This window comes from Salmo trutta, chromosome 12, assembly GCF_901001165.1.
Source record: "Salmo trutta chromosome 12, fSalTru1.1, whole genome shotgun sequence".
In the NCBI taxonomy this organism is placed as follows: Eukaryota; Metazoa; Chordata; class Actinopteri; order Salmoniformes; family Salmonidae; genus Salmo; species Salmo trutta.
Genome location: NC_042968.1, coordinates 60492901 through 60514760, shown reverse-complemented (window position 1 = coordinate 60514760; position 21860 = coordinate 60492901). Strand labels below are relative to the sequence as shown.

Here is a 21860-nt window from a genome sequence, read left to right as displayed (position 1 = left end):
CGTTTGAGAGAGAGTACACCTTGCTAAATTTTCGGCTGGTGTTAAGGCGGCGCTAGTGTCAAACGCATGTTAGTTTGTAATTTTGTCATGTAAAAACTGGTGCACTGGCATTTTCCAGCCCTAACGCCAGGTTCAGTAATTTACCTGTCTCGTTGCAACTCAGTTGCAACTCACAGCTCGCTTGCGCTCAGATAGGTGTGGTGGAAATATTTGAGATGTGTCCTTAAAAGCATGATCCAAAGTACTAATTTCAGGCAGCGCTGATCGAATATATTAGACCAACCAAAAGCTGGTTTTAGCGGTAACACAGTTGGTTATGGCATGAATTTTGACAGCAGAAACGCAGACTATTCGGCTGTGATGCACACTGCCCATATGCGCATGAAACAAGAGTAGCCCAATGTGCTTTTTTTGGTGCCTGTATACTTCGTATTTAGAAACATACTTTTTTTTTATTAAATAGTTTTTTCCCATTTCGTTTTATTTGATTAAAAACCAAGCATATCCTCCCCTCCTCTCAATGAAGGCTTTTTTTCTGCCCAATGCAATCTCATAGTCAAAACTGTCGATAATGGGTTTGGCTCCGAAGACCATTTTAAGTTTGAAAGGAGTAAAACAGTGAGCTGACGTTCCCTTTTTATCTCTTCATTGTAGGTAGGCCCACATTATTTTAGCCGTGCAGTTCCCGTTTTGGACGTGCGTAAAAAACCCTCCATGATGTAGGCTACGTGTCCATGCCCATTATGAAATGAGCGATACGTACCTTGGTGAATACCGGTGAACCTCGTATTTAGAAGTTATCTGTAACCTGTTTTTTAAAAAAGCCATCCTTTGTCCTATTATAACAAAGGCTGGTTCAACAGCAATGTGTCTTTTTTATCATTACATTTTACATTTATTTATTGTAGTTGTTAAAAAAAACTGCTTGTTTTTCGTTTAATGTTATTACAACCAAACTTATTAGAAGGATTCATCTTCCTGGTTTTATGGTGACAACGTCCGTGGCGCACTTGCAATGCAACTTCTGGAGATGTGTGAATGCGATCTGATCTGTAAAATGGTTGCGATTGTGTTCATAAAACAGGTCTATTTGGGAGCAGTATAACGGCGAGTGGACATTCTCCCTCTCTTTATATTCGATCTTTGTCCAGCTACTGTGAACATTTTGGATATGCATAGAAAAGGTAATATTATATGCCCACGGGGAGAAATGATGATGCATGTGTGTGACAGCCTATTTAAAACAAGTTGTGTTTAGAATTTGATTACAACTATTTGTTCTTTTTTAGGCCTTATCAATAATTAATTTAATATTGCTTATTGACAATGTTTGGCATGTCCATGAACAGCCATAATGCAATTTACAGTAGGCCCCTATATCAGTGTGAATGCTATTGAGGCCATGCAATTACTTAGAACAATGTGGACTGCAAATGGGTTCAAGTGAACATATTTAGCATAGATAGGTCTACGTTTTGTTATTTTCTTTCTGTAAGCAATTGAACTAACTATAACGCACTAACATTGCAATTGGAGTTGATTCCAAGGCAATACATAAAATACCATACCACAACACATATTTCGCCATGGAGCACTTTCTGATTGGCCAGTCAGGGGCCAAGCCTCGACATACACACACACACACACACAACTTGATTATTCATCAAAACTCAGCCTTTTCGCTCCAACGCCAGCATGTGCGCCGATAATTGTGATAGTGAAAATAGCTCAAATATTTCTGACACACTCTTGAACCAATAGTGCTACCGCCTGCGCTTAGAATTACCACTGCGATAGGTTTGTTAAAATAGAGCCCTCCGTGTCCATTTCCACTAGAACACCTATGGAGACACAAACGCTAGTGTGTGTGCGTCTGTGTGACAGGGTTAGTTGTTTATCCAAGCAGGGAGTTCTGGGGGATGTTGGATGGAGGATATTTGCTTGATTATTGTCTTCCGCTGGATAAATTGTTTCCACTGAGTGACTCAAGTCTCATGTCTTGCACACGCTAAGAAAGACGCTTGGCGAGACTGAGACGTGTTCTTCAGGCAGACAAATCCGATTGAAATCACTGGTCCTGTAGCATTTGTGTTCTACCTTTTTATAATAAACCAGCCGTATGCTGCTCATCAACCTCTACCTGCTGCTTTAATGACTGAACAATATCATCAGACAGAAATAGAATGGGGAGAGAGAGAGAAGCAGGAGGGAGTTAAAGAGAGCCAGAAAAAAAAGGAATTGGTGGTAAAAGATAGGGGAGACAGGGGGGAGTGAGGGAAGATGCGGGGGAGTGTTAAATCTTGATGAAAGCGACTGGTCATTTGAGAGCAATATTCAGAGCACAGTAAAAAAAACACCCAGAGAGTAGCTGGCGAAACAGAAGAGAGATATTAACGTTGTTTTTCCTGATTAGTGTTCGCGATAAGTGTCTGAGTTAATGAGACGGTGTCAAAAACATGATGTATTGTCTTTCAAAGTAGATTTAATTAAACAGCTTTCTCAAACCAGGACACCGCTGGCCTGAGGGAGAGCGTAAAAGCATGAACCAGATAAAGTAGGAGGGAGAAACGCTCACTGTGTTTGCGTACATACAGCATGTGTGTGCCGTGCATATTTGTGAGTGTTCATACTTGCGTGTTTGTGTGCATCCGAGCATGCATGCGTGTGTTATTAAATGTGTCTGGGAGCCATTGGTATTTTTAGAGAGGCCAGGGATTTCAGACAGGGAATATTCTACTACAGTTTATCTGTGTTCTACAGCCTATTCTATGTGTGCGTTGTCTAGCTATACTGTTGTATATATCTACTACAAACTGTCTAGACTAATCGAAGGAGACACACGGGCGTGCATGTACGCGCACACACACACACACTTATTTTAGGGTCATATTAAGCCATTTGTCTCTAGTGTTTAATCTCATCAGAGGAGCCAGTAACTAACACCATTAACCTGAGGGCAGTGTGTGTGTTCCCAGTCTCTCTATAGTTGCCCACATCTCTCCTCTCCTGTGTGTGTGTGTGTGCGTGTGTGTGTGGTGCTTGTTTCCTGTCCTAATGGGTAGTGTATGTATGATTGCATGACTTCATGCCTCATCTGAGCTGCATTCTCTCTTTCATGCAAATGAGCCAGAAATGACTGTTGCGTCCAGCATTTAGCTTTGTGTTTGCTTGCATGTGCGTGCGTGCGTGTGCGCAACCTGCTGGGAAAAAAGAAAGAAACAAAAGACATGAAAGATGTTCTGAGGAAAGAGAGATGATAAGATGGTTACAGTGGAGAGAGGGAGACAGACAAAGAGGTAGACAAAGAAATAAGATGAGAATGAGCGGAAAAGAGAGACAGCGAGAGAGAATCTGTAGTAATTGTTAGTCATACAGCGTTAAACAGAGACCTGCTTTCTTGAGGGAAGATAGACCGACATAATTATAGTCTCCCCTCCTCTTTCTCCTCCTTTAATATCTATCCCTGAGCTCTTCAACACTGGCTAGAGACTTAATACATTTGATGCATATTAAGTGGACATGTTTATATATAGTGGACAATGAAAGCCTTTCCTCCCTCTTATTTTCTTCTTCTCTTCTCTTAGTTATCCCCCTCTTCTCTCTTTTTCTGTTCAACTTTTTTCAACTCCTTTTTTCCAAATCTCAACCCTTCTCATATCTTCTGTCTTCATCTAAACTCTCTTTTCCTTTTTCTCATTTCCTTTTTCATTATCCTCTTGTCCTCTCCTCTCTTCTAGTCTCTTCTCTCCTCTCATCTCCTGTTCTGTCTTTTCACATGTTCTCTCTTCATCTCTACATCCTTCTTATGGTCTTTTCAAAGCTATATTCTCTTTTCCTCCATCCCCTGCCTTTATTTTTTTTTATTTGTAGATTATTCTCTACTCTTATACAGTAAATAGACTGTGAGATTATCTTCTATTGTCTTCCCTGTTTTACACATAGAGACTTTGAGCTGATCCTGAGCCAAGCCAGTCACAGTGTCTCCAGCAGACCGAGGGAGTGGGCTCAGCCAATAAAAGTGATTAGCAGACTCGGACAGCCAATCACGGCGACTCTAGCAACATGACGACCAACCAGCTGTGGCCAACTGAGAAGGGTATAGAAAGACTATAACTGCCTGTCTACCCCATCACCCTGTACCCCTCTACACCGCCTTGAACTCTCTCTCGAGCCCCCCATCAACTCCCAGTCTCTACCCCCTCAGAGGGAGTTCAGTAAGCACCCTCTAACAGCCTTCAAAGCCCTTCTTCCACCATGACCAATAACAGCAGCTCCCCTGGCATCTGGGAGACCACTGATTGGTCCGAGTCAGGCCAGTGCCCGCCCTCAGTGTGCGGGGCCACGTTCCTTATTGTGGCCTACAGCACGGTGATTGCGGTGGGGTTACTAGGCAACGTGGGCCTGGTGTTCATCATTGGGCGGCAGAAGGAGCTGCGTAACGTCACCAACATTCTGATCGCCAACCTGTCCTGCTCGGACATCCTGATGTGTGTGGTGTGTCTGCCAGTCACCGTCATCTACACTCTGATGGACCGCTGGGTATTGGGGGAGGCACTCTGCAAGGTGAGAACACAGTTCCTGCGCCTGTATGTTTGTTGGATAACCGTTCCGTGTTTGTTTGTGTCTGTAATCTGTCTTTTTTTCTCCTCCCGCTCCCTCTCTTCTCCCTCATATCTCTTCTCTTCCCTCTCAGGTCACTCCGTTTGTACAGTGTGTGTCAGTGACGGTGTCTATATTCTCCCTGGTGTTGATTGCGTTGGAGCGCCATCAGTTGATCCTGCACCCTACTGGCTGGTCTCCAGCAGCAGGCCACTCCTATCTGGCCGTAGGTCTCACCTGGTTGGTCGCCTGCTTAATATCCCTCCCCTTCCTATCCTACAACATTCTGACTGACGATCCCTTCCAGAACCTCACACTGCCCGCCAACCCCTTCAGGTTAGTGTGTGTGTGTGTGTGTGTTTGATTGTGCATGCCAGATGTAGCACTCTCTCTCTCTTCCTCTCTCTCTCTCTCTCTCTCTCTCTCCTCAGAGACCATGTGATCTGTATGGAGAAATGGCCGACCGATAGACACCGTCTGGCCTACACCACTTTCCTGCTGCTGTTCCAGTACTGCGTCCCTCTGCTATTGGTGCTGCTCTGCTACCTCCGCATTTTCCTACGCCTACGTCGACGCAGGTGACACACACGTGCACGCACACTCACACGCAAGCAGGCGCACACACACACACACACACACACACACACACACACACACACACACACACACACACACACACACACACACACACACACACACAGGACAGTCAAAGAATTGGCAAATTAATGAGTCGTTCATAGTCAATGGAGTCATTGTGAAGAAAAGTTGAAGACAAATGAGAGTCTGCTTACTCAGACGCAGGTAATACATCAGGACAGGATTCAATGAATGGTAGTCAATTAATTACCAATGATGAATTGGAGAATGAAATAAATGAATGAGTGCAGTAGTAGTTCAATGATTATCAAAGAGGATAGCCAGTGAACAGTTAATGAGTAAATGTTAATGAAGTTAATGAGTACCTGGTATAGTGTGGTATAAATCCCATCCATCTAGTCCGTTCCTGTGCCCCCCCCCCCCCCCCCCAAGTACAAATAAAAAGTCAGTTCCTGTGTTTCTCCCATCCAGGGACATGGTGGAGCGGAGCCGGAAGGCCCGAGGAGCCCAGAGGATCAATGCTATGCTGGCGGCCATCGTAGCTGCCTTCGCCCTTTGCTGGTTGCCGCTCAACGTGTTCAACGCGATATTCGACTGGCACCACCAGGCGCTGCCCGCCTGCCAGCACGATGCTTTGTTCTCTGCCTGCCACCTCACTGCCATGGCCTCCACCTGTGTCAACCCTGTGGTGAGTGGACTGGACTAGAATTGAACTTAACTGAATTGAAATTAAATGAAGAAAAAAAATATTTGAACTCAACTGTATTGATACAAATTGTGGAAATGGAAATGTCATTACAAACATGTGCTGGTGCTGTACATTAACACCTTTTCTACACACACACACACACACACACACACACAGGTGTACGGCTTCCTGAACAGTAACTTTCAAAAGGAGTTGAAGGTTCAGCTGCAGCGCTGCCACTGTGGCTTGGGGGCGCCAGAGAGCTATGAGAATTTCCCGCTCTCTACCGTCGGCAGCGAGGGGATAACCAAGATGTCAACGCTGAACCGGGCACGGTCAATGAGCACCGCGCTGCCTCCACGGGCCGAGCCCATTGTTAGCATACGCAGCTAACGTCTAGCCAACAGAGTGGCTAATGCTAATGGATAAGTAGTGTAGCGTGTACAGCTGTCAGACAGGGATACAGTTCATATCAAGTAAGCAGCAAACAGACAAACCCCCAAATGAACAGAGCTGGCATAGAGCAGCTAACGCTAATGGACAGAGCTAGCGGCTGATGCTAAAGAGAGACAGAGTGGAAATAAGCAGCTGGACAGACAGAGCTAGTTGGCCCCAGTCTCCATGAGGTTCAGTCAATTTCTGAATTCCTATAAAGCATTGCAGGCCGAGCAGACTATACAGAACTAATGTATGCACTTAGCTAAAATAAAAATGAACGAACAGATCCATACAGCTAATCAACAGTGCAGCTCGTGGACAGAGTGCACACATGCAGCTACGCTAGGTAGCACACAGCTGGAGAGACTGCGACAGAGAGAGTGACGGACCCAGGGACGTGTGGGCTCTGTTTCCATGGTGATGGTGTATTTCTGAACTAAGTCAGTTTGTTCCCAGAAGAATTGTCGTCACCAGAGTTTGACATCATCCTAGGGTGTTAAGCTGCTGTCACGCCAGTCGGATGGATGGACGGACAGTCAGTCAGTCAGTCAGACAATTCTGAACTCAGGGCTGCCTTGAGCTGATATGACAGCTGTCTCTCTAACATCAGAATAACCTGTTGACACTGACAGTCCTCCCTCTCAGTCGCTGTCTCCCTGTGAGCTGTTCAGTAATCAGAGAGATCAGTCTGAGACATGCTGATGAAAGAGACAGAGAGAGGGGAGGAGAGAGAGAGAGAGTCCCTGACGTTGCTTACGCATTGCAGACAGATCATACACACACAGAGCAGGCTGACCGGACTGGCTGTCTGGTCTACTGACTGTCTGGCTGATCTACTGTCTATCTGTCTGGGTGGCTGATTGGTTGGCTGGCCTACTGTAGGTCTTCGTCATTAATCCAAATCAACTTTATGATTGTACAAAACAGTGGAAATGGATGTAAAAAAAAATATATATATATATATATATCATGATTTTTATATTTTTGTCTAAAAGTGAAACAAAATTCCACTTCTTTCCATTTGTGGTGAAACTGCCAAGGCTCCAGCTTGATGTTGTGCATCTGTAAATGTATATATGGAGTGTTTTTGTTATTGTTTTTAGTTGGCTCTGATTTTAATGATCCAACCATATCGCTCATGTATAAAATTAGTATTAGCTTTGGTGTGTGTGTGTGTGTGTGTGTGTGTGTGGGGGGGGGGACCCTCTTAGGTGTGTGTTCAGGATATAATCACCTCAGCCCTTCTCATTGGCTCCTGCCCCAGACATTGAGGCCTGTTTGAATCTTAACGTCAGGCAGTTTCCTGCTTCACTAGAGCCAATCATGTGTTAATATGTAAATGCTGCTACATGCTAACGTGTTAGCTTTGGCCAGTCCAGAAACAATCCTGGCCCCTAACTCCTGGGCCCTGAACTAGAACAGGATCCTAGTGCAGATATGAACTCACCATTGTAGTACAGATGTCGGATTTTAATTTGATCACTCTTTTGTCCCTCTCTCGCTCGCTCAAACACAAAAGCACCAGACAGTATATCTTTTTTTCTTCCTACTGCTGCTGTAGACCTATAGGTCCTATTACTGCAACATTAAAATGTACAAAAATGTATCTGAAATGAACCTATACACGTCAACAACCGTTGTTTTATATAGCTTAATAACAAAAGATAAAAATTGGTCCACTACGACATACAAATGTCAAGTGTAGCCGAAATGCAGCCGTACAGTAGGCTACACCCAAATTCTAGCCTACTGTAGCCTATCAAAACTAATTGCACACACAGGCCTATAACATTAGATGTAAAGGTGAAATTGAGAATAGTGAGGTAGCCTACGGAATGGAGCGTAATGCCGCATAAGAGAGCGACTGATTCAAAATACATTTTAAAAAATCTAAAAGGTTACGAATCAACTATCAAAATGTAGTTCAGTTATGGCATGGGTTGGTCTAGCAGTCAGGGCTGCTACCTTCAGTTATGGCATGGGTTGGTCTAGCAGTCAGGGCTGCTACCTTCAGTTATGGCATGGGTTGGTCTAGCAGTCAGGGCTGCTACCTTCAGTTATGGCATGGGTTGGTCTAGCAGTCAGGGCTGCTACCTTCAGTTATGGCATGGGTTGGTCTAGCAGTCAGGGCTGCTACCTTCAATTATGGCATGGGTTGGTCTAGCAGTCAGCGCTGCTACCTTCAGTTATGGCATGGGTTGGTCTAGCAGTCAGGGCTGCTACCTTCAGTTATGGCATGGGTTGGTCTAGCAGTCAGGGCTGCTACCTTCAATTATGGCATGGGTTGGTCTAGCAGTCAGGGCTGCTACCTTCAGTGCCGTGTAGGCATGGGCTTGATTCTGGCACACACCCTTCTGACACCCACATCCTTCAAACCACCCGATTGACTTGATTTAGTTACACATTTCAAATACTTACACATTTCAAATACACATCATTATTTTATTTTTTAAAGAGACCATACCAGATACTAATATTTTAAAGACTTTTGCATTTAATGGAACATAAATAGGAATTATGAATACCAAATAATAACAGTAGGCTACACCAACATTAGTTTCCATCCATACAACGTGTTGGGTAAAATGCCACAGTAGATTTGCCATGGTAAATGAGGAAATACTTGATTTCAATTGTACTGAATGCTTGTAAAACACATAACTCACCCTTAGTCTGTTCGAAAAGGACAGAGGCCTAGGTTCAATCAGATCAACCGTTAACCGGAGAAAGCAGACACCCGCATAGTCGATGCTTTGGCGTTGTTGGAGGTGGAACTGCACTGGAGCCATCAAATGGTGAGCAGCTGCTCTTGCAATCATTGTCATGAAGCCACACCTGCCACCCTTGAATTATGAAATTCAGAACGAGGAAGTGTACGCTATATAGAAATAATTATGCTCAAATTGAAAATCATGAAACAAAATAATGAAGGTTTCTATCATCCTAATCGAGATGTATAGTACATCTCAAATTCCAGTGTTCCAACTTCTAAACAAGGCTGCATGGGATTTCTGTTAATGCGACTCCGTGCAGCCAATGGCAATGTCCGCTTTAGGTATAATCAGTGGTGTGCATTCATGGGTGCCAAGGGAAGCCAGGCTTCCCAAAATATACAGTACCAGTCAAAAGCTTGGACACACCTACTCATTCCAGGGTTTTTCTTTATTTTTACTATTTTCTACATTGTAGAATAATAGTGAAGACATCAAAACTATGAAATGGCACATATGGAATCATGTAGTAACCAAAAAAGTGTTCAACAAATCTAAATATATTTTATATTGGAGATCTTCAAAGTAGCCACCCTTTTGCCTTGAAGACAGCTTTGCACACTCTTGCATTCTCTCAACCAGATTCATGAGGTGGTCACCTGGAATGCATTTCAATTCAAATCAAAATCAAATCAAATTTATTTATATAGCCCTTCGTATATCAGCTGAAATCTCAAAGTGCTGTACAGAAACCCAGCCTAAAACCCCAAACAGCAAGCAATGCATGTGAAAGAGGCACGGTGGCTAGGAAAAACTCCCTAGGAAAAACTCCCTAGAAAGGCCAAAAACCTAGGAAGAAACCTAGAGAAGAACCAGGCTATGAGGGGTGGCCAGTCCTCTTCTGGCTGTGCCGGGTGGATATGATAACAGAACATGGTCAAGATGTTAAAATGTTCATAAATGACCAGCATGGTCAAATAATAATAATCATTGTAGTTGTCGAGGGTGCAACAAGCACGTCCGGTGAACAGGTCAGGGTGTGCCTTGTTAATTTGTGGAATTTCTTTCCTTCCTAATGCGTTTGATTCAATCAGTTGTGTTATGACAAGGTAGGGGTGGTATATAGAAGATAGTCCTATTTGTTAAAAGACCAAGTCCATATTATGGCAAGAACAGCTCAAATAAGAAAAGAGAAATGACAGTCCATCATTACTTTAAGACATCAAGGTCAGTCAATCGGGAAATCATCACTCCTATCAAATCCCATTGAGAGCATACGTCATTGACAGAAAAACTTGAATTGTTGCATCTCGTTGTGTTGTCCTCCGGTGGCTAGCTAGCCATCTCCTAAAATTGTCCTTTTCCTAAATTAGCCATGTATGGAGATAGGGATTTAGATTTGTGGTTTTACTTAATTCTCTGTACTGTTCAATGATTATAACGAAACAAGGTTCTCTGGTCTGATGAAACCAAAATGTAACTCTTTGGCCTGAATGCCAAGTGTCACGTCTGGAGGAAACCTGGCACCATTCCTACTGTGAACCATGTTGGTGGAATCACGCTGTGGGGATGTTTTTCAGCGGCAGGGACTGGGAGACCAGCCAGGATCGAGGCAAAGATGAACGGAGCAAAGTACAAAGAAATCCTTGATGAAAACTTGCTCCAGAGCACTCGGGACCTCAGACTGGGGCTAAGGTTCACCTTCCAACAGGACAACGACCCTAAGCACACAGCCAAGACAACGCAGGAGTGGCTTCGGGACAAGTCTCTGAATGTCCTTGAGTGGCCCAGCCAGAGCCCGGACTTGAACCCAATCGAACATCTCTGGAGGGACCTGAAAATAGCTGTGCAGTGACACTCCCATCCAACTTGACAGAGCTTGAGAGGATCTGCAGAGAAGAATGGGAGAAAATCCTCAAATATAGCTATGCCAAGCTTGTAGCGTCATACCCAAGAAGACTTGAGGCTGTCATTGCTGCCAAAGCTGTTTCAGCAAAGTACTGAGTAAAGGGTCTGAATACTTATGTAAATGTCATAAAATTCTACAAATCAGTTTTTGCTTTGTCATTATGGGGTATTATGAGAAAAAAAACGATTTAATCAATTTTAGAATAAGGCTGTAACGTAACAAAATGTGTAAAAAGTCAAGGGGTCTGAGTACTTTCCGAATGCACTGTATATGTGTACATATAGGTAGGGGTAAGGTGATTAGGCAGCAGGATACTAGGGTCCCTTCGGTAGGGCATGCAAACCAGAGTTGGCTCGGCTGTGCATCCTGCTGGAAGCATGCATTGTCCAACCGGATCCTGAAGGCATGGTCAATCAATATAGGGCTTTTCAGTCTCAAAAGGCCGTGATCCTTTGAATGTGTATTACCATGAATAAACAGAATATTCCTCATTTAAGTTCATACTGTATGGGTTAAATGGAATAGTAACTGAAATATGGACACTGACTACAGGCCTATAACCTCTCACATAGCGTAATATAATATATAATATAATTATGCATTTCTTGCAGTAAAATTATACAACAAATGTTAATTTTGTCTTAGGAACAAGAGAGGAGAAATATGATTCTTTCAGCATCTCTTGAGAAAATGCAAATGCGCATGTAATGTGTTATCTTTCTTTGACACTGTTATGCAAGCAGACAGTATTTCAACCACATAAAATATGCACCCAAGATGAACTGAAGTCTTTCATCATTTTCTCAGCTTCTTCATTTTCATTAAACCAGTCAAACTGATGACATTGGACATTTTGCACAGGACCCAATCTTTCCGCTGTTTTGAAATTCTTGATATTTCTCCCAGGTCCCTAAAATGAAACAGACAACTATACCTGTGTTAACTAGATTACTAATGCATTCATTCTATCAATGTAAAACGTTATTCTGGTGAGGACGACTTTATTTAGTCTTCTGGGGCAACAAGTTAGGACAGAAGAAAAGCTGCATGTAAGCCTATCTAACTATAGTCCGACAAACAAATGGTTTACCAAATGTCGGGAAATATAATATGGCCTACCAAATGTCGGGAAATATAATATGGCCTACCAAATGTCAGGAAATATAATATGGCCTACCAAATGTCAGGAAATATAATATGGCCTACCAAATGTCGGGAAATATAATATGGTCTACCAAATGTCAGGAAATATAATATGGCCTACCAAATGTCGGGAAATATAATATGGCCTACCAAATGCCGGGAAATATAATATGGCCTACCAAATGTCGGGAAGTATAATATGGCCTACCAAATGCCGGGAAATATAATATGGCCTACCAAATGTCAGGAAATATAATATGGCCTACCAAATGTCGGGAAATATAATATGGCCTACCAAATGTCGGGAAGTATAATATGGCCTACCAAATGTCGGGAAGTATAATATGGCCTACCAAATGCCGGGAAATATAATATGGCCTACCAAATGTCGGGAAGTATAATATGGCCTACCAAATGTCGGGAAATTATAATATGGCCTACCAAATGTCGGGAAGTATAATATGGCCTACCAAATGTCAGGAAATATAATATGGCCTACCAAATGTCGGGAAATATAATATGGCCTACCAAATGCCGAGAAATATAATATGGCCTACCAAATGTCGGGAAATATAATATGGCCTACCAAATGCCGGGAAATATAATATGGCCTACCAAATGTCGGGAAATATAATATGGCCTACCAAATGTCGGGAAGTATAATATGGCCTACCAAATGCCGGGAAATATAATATGGCCTACCAAATGTCGGGAAGTATAATATGGCCTACCAAATGCCGGGAAATATAATATGGCCGACCAAATGCCGGGAAATATAATATGGCCTACCAAATGTCAGGAAGTATAATATGGTCTACCAAATGCCGGGAAATATAATATGGACTACCAAATGCCGGGAAATATAATATGGACTACCAAATGTCGGGAAATATAATATGGCCTACCAAATGTCGGGAAGTATAATATGGCCTACCAAATGCCGGGAAATATAATATGGCCTACCAAATGTCGGGAAATATAATATGGCCTACCAAATGTCGGGAAATATAATATGGCCTACCAAATGCCGGGAAATATAATATGGCCTACCAAATGTCGGGAAATATAATATGGCCTACCAAATGTCGGGAAATATAATATGGCCTACCAAATGCCGGGAAATATAATATGGCCTACCAAATGTCGGGAAATATAATATGGCCTACCAAATGTCGGGCAATATAAAATGGCCTACCAAATGTCGGGAAATATAATATGGCCTACCAAATGTCGGGAAATATAATATGGCCTACCAAATGTCGGAAATTATAATATTCTAATCAGATGAAAACATCATCATACAACACCTATGATATGTAAAACAGCCTGCGCAGCCTGTGAAAAACAACAGTAAGCGGGAAAAGAAGTTTACATGCCACAGTATCCCGTCTAAGATCAGCATATCCCTTATATGGGTTTCTCATATCCGGATACAAGCTTTTTCGGGTTATTGTAAACGGGATATGATGTTTCTATGCGTCAACTCAGAAAACAGAATACTTGAGTATCCTGAATAATAACGGGGATATTGGTGTGCATGTAAACGTGGTCATTGTAATCCAAACCCAACCCAACATTTACTCATTGTGACGCACCCAGGTTCCAAACTCCTTTTTCGATGAGACTTAACTTTATGTCAAAAATTATCCTATTTACAGTTTGTAGTCAATGTTGTCACTAGAATAAATGTTTCGGACTCATTTTGATGCCACAGAGGCCGTTTTCAAAGGGATTAGTTCTTTTTTAGGGGAAGTTGCTCTTGAAAGACTTTGGTTGCAAGCAGGACTAAGGTAACACAGACATCTTTTAGGGATAATGAGGTAACCAATATGGTTGCAATTGAGATCAGCTGTGCGTGTTAATTTAGCTGTTATTGATGGTTTAACGAGACATCAACTGACGATAATCTAATGCCATCGATGGTTTGCAATAGGCCTCTTGTTTTTTGATTATATTCTAATACATTATTTATGCTACCCGTTAGCCTGTCCATTGTTACATACTGTAATAAAAGGTGTGAAAACCAATAATAGCCTACTGTTTGTGTTTCCCTGGCTGAGTTGATGAGCTGATTTGAGCCATCAGTTGATTGACAGATGTAGGCCTACTGTAGAAAGATAAACCTTCCTCCAGTGTGGATGCTCGCCCATGTTTTATAGTTAGGCTATTTACAATACCTTCAGAAAGTATTCATACCCCTTGACTTGTTCCACATTTTGTTGTGTTACAGCCTGAATTCAAAATTTATTACATAGATTTTTTTTCTCTCTCACCTATCTACACACAATACCCCATAATGGCAAAGTGAAAACATGTTTTTAGAAATGTTAGCAAATGTATTGAAAATTAAATACAGTAACATTTAATATACATAAGTATTTACACCCCTGAGTCAATACATGTTAGAGTCACCTTTGGCAGTGATTACAACTGTAACTATGCATTTCAGGAACATTCAATGTTCCTGGTAAGCAACTCAAGTGTATATTTGGCCTTGTGTTTTATGTTATTGTCCTGCAGAAAACTGAATTTGTCTCCTCGTGTCTTTTGGAAAGTAAACTGAACCAGGTTTTCCTCTAAGATTTTGCCTGTGCTTAGCTCCAGTCCATTTATTTTGTATCCTTGCCGATGACAAGCATACCCATAACATGATGCAGCCACCACCATGCTTGAAAATATAAAGAGTGGTACTCAGTGATGTGTTTTTGTTGGATTTCCCCCAAACATAATGCTTTGTATTCAAGACATAAAATTAATTTCTCTGCCAAATTTTTGGCAGTTTTACTTTAGTGCCTTATTGCAAACAGGATGCATGTTTTGGAATATTTGTATTCTGTACAGGCATCCTTCTTTTCACTCTTTCATTTAGGTTAATATTGTGGAGTAACTACAATGTTGTTGATCTATTCTCAGTTTTCTCCTATCACAGCCATTAAACTCTGTAACTGTTTTAATCCCGGGGCAGTTTCCTTCCTCACCGGGAAACTGGTTTAGGAAGGACGTCTGTATCTTTGTAGTGACTGGGTGTATTGATACATCATCCAAAGTGTAATTAATAACTTTACCATGCTCAAACGGATATTCCAAGTCTGTTTTTTTGTTTATTTTTTATTCCATCTACCAATAGCTGCTCTTATTTGTGAGGCATTGGAAAACCTCCCTGGTCTTTGTGGTTGAATCTGTTTGAAATTCACTGCTCAACTGCGGGACCTTACAATTATCTGTATGTCTGGGTTACAGAGATGAGGTAGTACTTTAAAAATCGTGTTAAACATTATTATTGCACACACAGTCAGCCCATGCAACTTGTTATGTGACTTGTAAAGCACATTTTTACACCTCAACTTATTTAGGCTTGCCATAACAAAGGGGTTAAATACTTTACTGACTCAAGACATTTCAGCTTTTCATTTGTTATTCATTTGTAAACATTTCTAAAAACATAATTCCACTTTGACATGATGGGGTATTGTGTATAGGACTGTGACACAAAATCTCAATTTAACACAACAAATTGTGGAAAAAATCAAGGAGTGTGAATACAATATAGTTATGGTCTGGTGTGGATATCCCTTACTGTTGGTGAGATTTCCATTGCTAAGCTGTTATGGTCCGGCTACAGTAGCATAGGCCTACTGTACTTTCAGTTTGATGCCGGCATTTTAAGTCATTCTTATTGTGAATTTTAAAGCCTGTATTGTATGGCTTTAATATTTCATTTCATAAAGGTGTCAAGATGTTGCATATGCATTTGAGCCTATCCAAAGAAAATGTTGTTGAGCTGAGACACTTTTCTTTGATGTGTAAATGATCAGACTATTCATTTTACTTCTTGAAAAAAAATTATTAACTTGTGTGCCTAAATTAATTGAAAAATGAACGATCCAATTGTGGAACTTTTCCACTCATTCAGTGTGTGAATCAAAAGTGAAAGGGAAAACTTGCAATGTATTCAAGACTTAAAAGTCCTCTGAAGTGTTTCATTTCCTACTCAAAATATTTGACCTGAATTCCAGCACACAGAGTTTATTTTCTATTTCTTTGTTGGTTTTCTCTTTCAATGGTGGAACATAGCATATATTGTTGCTTGCTAGATTTGTGCATGTTCGATTAATCAGTTTAGCCTACCTTGTATTTAGCCTAATCATGTTTTATGTTGGACATGTGCTCACAATCAAATTGTTATTGTCCAATGATTTATTCTTTCTTAAAGGTATTTTTTTACATGTTCGTAATTTTGTAGCTTTTATTGTAGAGATAGAACAGTGTTGGAAAGACGGGGAAGCTGGGGGAGTTAAAGGGAAGTGGAAATGTACTGTATTGCTTGCCTTGAACATATAATAAAACAATTGATTAAAAAAATTCCCTGACAAAAAAATACAACTAACCCCAAAATAAAATATACATTTATTATAATCCACATAAGAATTCACACGAGACGTGCTGTATCCTGCACGTAGCCTACATAGGCTACTTGAACTGGTGCCCAGCGGAACTGCAGTCTAAGGTGCAATGTATGTACAGTACTGCATTGTATACAAACGCCGCTTCCAGTTGTCCCCTGGCAGCGATTCAAAATATTTCTTCAGACATTCAAATCCCCTTGCTGCAGGATTATTTTCCTTCTGTGACAAAACGGGTCAAATTAAGATCCGACATCTGTAGGCGTGCTACAGAGGGTCATATAATATTGACTATGTTTCTAGTCTACAGTCTATCTGGTCATGCTGTTGATACTCCTATATCACATATTGATATAGCTCCAGTTCTCATGGTAATTGGGCATTGAGGATAATATGTTGGAATCTGAATGTATTGAAGAGAGAGAACGATGAAAAGAATACTACTGTAAAGTACTGTTAGTCAGACTGGTTGGTATGACAACCACAAGAAGTTGTCTTAAGCAGAAACGATCAGGCTGTAGATCAGAGGGGCTAAAAGGATAACAGGTCCTGGATCAGATAGAAGAGGGTTAGATTGAGGGAAACTTCTGTACTCTAGCTCACAGACTTGAACTGTCATCCTTTCTCTCCACTGTAACTCTCTACTGTATCTCTCCACTGTACTTACATGCTTTACTCACATGCTTACTGTATTCTGACAAATTACTGTGCTGCTGTAAAAATACTGTACTGAGAAATACTGTACTGAGAATTACTGTACTGAGAAATACTGTACTGAGAAACCGGGCATTCTTATACTGAAGTGTTGGGAATAACCCTGCCTCATACTTGTTGTAGATGTTCATACGTTGAAATAAGAAATCCTGAATTTAAATTCCTGTTTCAGAATAGATATAATTATGGTGTATGCACTTCCAACACACTTCACCGGGTCAGAGTACAAAACATGCCATGGAAAAGAAACACTACACACATGCACAACAGTGTGTGCACACACACACACACACACACAGAGGAGTTAAGACTGCTGTCACCAGCTGTTCAAATCGCACACAACAATTTGACAAGACAAATTTGACTCAGCATCTCTGGATGATTTCCTTGCCAAGAATATACTGTTTAAACCATCAACTCCAAGGGCTAAACACCCACGCACACACACACACACACTCACACAGTGACACACACACACTCACACAGTGACACATTCACACACACATCCATTTTGCACCAGAAAGATCTCACAGCTAGGTGAGGAGAGAATCACGGTTTTATTTCTGGTTTTGTTTCCAATCATTTTTATTCATCTGAAAAGATGAGGTGCAAACTCTAGATATGTTAAGTTGTGTTTCTCTCTGTGATATGACGATCTCTCTCTCGCCTTGGTGCCCCATGGTGCATCACTCTGTATGTTGTGGAGGAGTGTTTGGTAGGCTGATGCATGTTGCTGGTTAATTTAAGACACGTGCGCATGCGCGCACACATACTCACTCAAGGACATGAGTTAAAAGATAGATAACAGGTGGTTAAGGCTGTATGAGTCACAACAACATAAACATAATCATTGTGTGTGTGTGCGTGTTTGTGCGTTGCATAATCACTAGCCTAAGTGTGTTTGCCCTCACTAATGATCACACACTCATACATACAGGGACCTTGGCATAGATTGCAGGTACAGCAAACACAGACATTTAATGACACTACAGTGTGCTGGACATGACTACAAGACATCTGGACAATTGATGTGTGTGTTTTTGAGTGTGTCTGTACCGTAACTTTCAGAGAGAGCAGTTTATTATGTTGAAGTGGACTGAGATTCTTTTTAAATGCACTTTAACCCCCCCCCCCAAAAAAAATAACGTTTATCTTTCTTTTTCTTCTGTTTCCTGATGAATGTAACAGAGCCTCAAGCAGATATAGCCTCTGAACTAAGCTTTCCTTTTAGATGTCTTAATTGATTTCTAATATACTTTCCATTATAGATTTTTATGAGGCTGAAATGTTCTGTAAATGTGTTTGAATACAAGAGTCCAACCTGTATCTCTGTGGTTTTGTGTTCTTTCAAGGATTCATTGCTAAAAAAATATGTTCTTTTTCTGTTTTGCTGGAATGTCACAGGTCAGATGAGGATACTCGGCTTGAGAGAGGGATGGATAGGAGTCAGGGCTTAAAGAAACAGGACCATCATGTTCGAAGAGAGCTTGTTGCCTCCTGCTCGTATTCCTTTCCCCTCCTCTGTAATTCCTGCAGATCTCAGTCTCCATGGAGCAGATTACAGTGCCTGTGGAGTAATCTTTTCTCTTTTTTTCCCTCGCACATATGGGCCTGCTTGCGTTTTGCGTTTGCGAGAGAGAGCAAATGTGTTTGCGTTAGGGTGTTACTCTGTCTCCTCTTTGTGTAGTCTGTCCCTGATATTTCAGTGGTTCTTTCCTCCCTCTCGCATGGCGGAAGATTTCACGGATGGCTGCAGGAACAGGTCTCTCACCTCACTGGTGTGTTAAACATGATGAGCGACAGAGAGGCTAGCAATTACTGATGCAATGCAGTTTCCTTGACTTCACGTTCTTCCTGCTCCCCCTTGTCGTTCCCTGGGCCCCCCACTCTGTTCTCTCCTCATTTATCTCTTGATAACTCATCCATAATTCATCATGTTATTTTCCTTCAAAATAAAGACAGAACATCAGACTTGCCAGACAATTTTTTTTGTAAATTTATACTCTCTTTCTCTCTGTTCCTCCCTGTCTCTCCCATCCCCTCTCTGTTCCTCCCCCTCTCTCTGTCGTCCCCCCATAACTACCATGACAACACCATGGTGAGACAGACACACACACCCACGGAAACACACTGCCAGGTCTGAGTGTATGCCAACCACTGGCTTTAAAACATTGAAGCGTACTCTTTTATTACCTTGTCTGTCTCTCTGTGTTGGTGACTGGGGAACTGGGCATGAGACATTTGCACAGTCACGCACGCACGCACACACACACACACACACAATGCCACAGCAAAGATAACTGCATAGCAACTGTGTTAACACCGATAACACGATGCACACTTGAACTGTCCCCAACACTACGGTGGCCCTCTACTCATATCTGTTCTAATATCTGTCCGCTTGGACATACCATAGATCCGTGTTTGTGTGCATAATAAATAAATCAGGTTTGATATATCCCTCAGAGAAGAATCCCTACAGACTGCCATGGTAAGTCTGGCTTACTGCTGCTCGTTACTCCTCACAGTTCGTCCAGCTCCTGTTGTAACAGAGACACCTGGTGGTGAGAGGCCCATTGTTAGACTAGCTCACTGATGAAAGTGGCACGTCAGCTCTGTACTGTAGAAAACCCTTCAAAACAAGAAATGTCTTACAAAATAAATACTTTTTTATTTTATTTTTTAAACAAAGTCAGTCTCAGGTGGTGATTGTCAGTGTTCCATTGGGATAGAGTCCCCGCATCAATGGGAGACAACACAGTGCTAAATGTAAGCTTCATTCATATCACTGATTACTAATGGGCTCAACTAACAAGCACATAATATACACAAGCGTTACTCATTAATCCTTCACTGTAGAGTAGTCTCCGAAACCAGGAACCAAATCTCACGTTAGCGGCATGCTGCACGTCTGTACACAATCAGACTACTGCAGAAATTCTGTATGTTTAAGGTTTCAACATTTACAGCAGTATGCCGGTGAACTTTGATCGTTGAAGGGTTGGCAAAATAAAGCTAATGACACTCCTACCTTGCTCTTACACTTGTAATATAGACTTCTTCCTAGTTCTGTTTCAGTCTCTCTATCTATCTTTATTCTCCATCTGTCTGTTGAACTCCCTCAGCATCTTTGTCTGTTAGATCATGATGTTCCTCTGTAAACTCAGGAAGAACTATCTTCATCAGGTTTCTCTCTGCTTCATGGTTCTCCATGATCTCCTCAATCTCCTGTCTGTGTCTCTCCTTCCTCTCCCTCCTCTAATTCTCTCTAAATCCTCCCTACTATCAGACTTTCTCTTCAGCTCCCATCTCCAGCTTGTTTCTTCTCCTCTCTCTTCTTTCACCTGTCTCTCCAGTTCAAATCAAATCAAAGTTTATTTGTCACGTGCGCTGAATACAACAGGTGTAGACCTTACAGTGAAATGCTTACTTACAGGCTCTAACCAATAGTGCAAAAAAGATATTAGGTGAACAATAGGTAGGCAAAGAAATAAAACAACAGTAAAAAGACAGGCTATATACAGTAGCGAGGCTATAAAAGTAGTGAGGCTACATACAGACACCGGTTAGTCAGGCTGATTGAGGTAGTATGTACATGTAGATATGGTTAAAGTGAATATGCATATATGATGAACAGAGAGTAGCAGTAGCGTAAAAGAGGGGTTGGCGGGTGGTGGGTGGGACACAATTCAGATAGCCAGTGTGCGGGAGCACTGGTTAGTCGGCCCAATTGAGGTAGTATGTACATGAATGTATAGTTAAAGTGACTATGCATATATGATAAACAGAGAGTGGGTCTTTCTCTGAGTGTTCTGATATCTACCTCATATATCACCCCCTCTATCTTCTTTATGAGTCCTGCAGCTCCCTCTCAACCCTCTGTCTCATCTCTTTCCTCTCTCTGTGTGTATTATTCCTTCCATATCTCTGACCTGGGCCTCTGCCTCCTAGTATATCTGACTGCTGTAGAAGCTCTTTCTGTTTCCTGGCAACATCTCCACTACCTGCTCCAGGAACTCTGAGACCTGAGTGCCATGTCCTTAATGTTGAAAACATGGTACCTGCTTCCACATTTCTCTACAAGCTGTTGGAGGTCCTGGCTCCCTGCTTGGAGAAATTGCACAATGCTCTACTGGTAGGATCAGATGGAAGGCATAGGGTCCCGGGGTCAGACAGACTAACACAGAGCCACACATCCTGTCTCATCTTCTCCAGAGAAAGTCCAGGGCAGATTCAGTCTGGAGTGTCCACCAGCACCAATTGTCATTTACATTGAATTATAAACTGGGTGGTTCGAGCCCTGAATACTGATTGGCTGACAGCCGTGGTATATCAGACCGTATACCACTGGTATGACAAAGCATTTATTTGTAGGTCTCTAATTACATTGGTAACCAGTTTATAATAGCAATAAGGCACCTCGGAGATTTGTGGTATGTTGCCAATATACCACAGCTAAGGGCTGTGTCCAGGCACTCTGTGTTGCGTCGTACATAAGAACAGCCCTTAGCCGTGGTATATCCGCCATATACCACACCCCTTGTGCCTTATTGCTTAAATATATCGTGTTTGGACAAAATGAGGTTTTATTAAACCCTTATTTTACCAGGTGAGTTGACTTAGAACACATTCTCATTTACAGCAACGACCTGGGGAAT

At 41.8% G+C, this 21860-nt stretch overlaps 1 protein-coding gene across 3 annotated transcripts in view; it reads left to right on the top strand.

The window, feature by feature from the left end:
- Window positions 1-19171, top strand: part of npy8ar (neuropeptide Y receptor Y8a) — a 35461-nt gene extending 16290 nt beyond the window's left edge. Inside the window, exons 1-6 of one of the 3 annotated variants that reach the window (XM_029769002.1) lie at window positions 1087-1184; window positions 3943-4563; window positions 4694-4935; window positions 5031-5177; window positions 5668-5884; window positions 6062-8201. In XM_029769002.1, coding sequence (XP_029624862.1) covers window positions 4255-4563; window positions 4694-4935; window positions 5031-5177; window positions 5668-5884; window positions 6062-6277 — 1131 coding nt within the window. In that variant the 5' untranslated portion in view covers window positions 1087-1184; window positions 3943-4254 and the 3' untranslated portion in view covers window positions 6278-8201. Of the gene's footprint in view, window positions 1-1086; window positions 1185-3942; window positions 4564-4693; window positions 4936-5030; window positions 5178-5667; window positions 5885-6061; window positions 8202-18606 lie in introns of those variants that run through there. The other 2 variants (XM_029769003.1, XM_029769001.1) reach the window with 2 other exon arrangements.
- Window positions 19172-21860: the final 2689 nt, after the last annotated feature.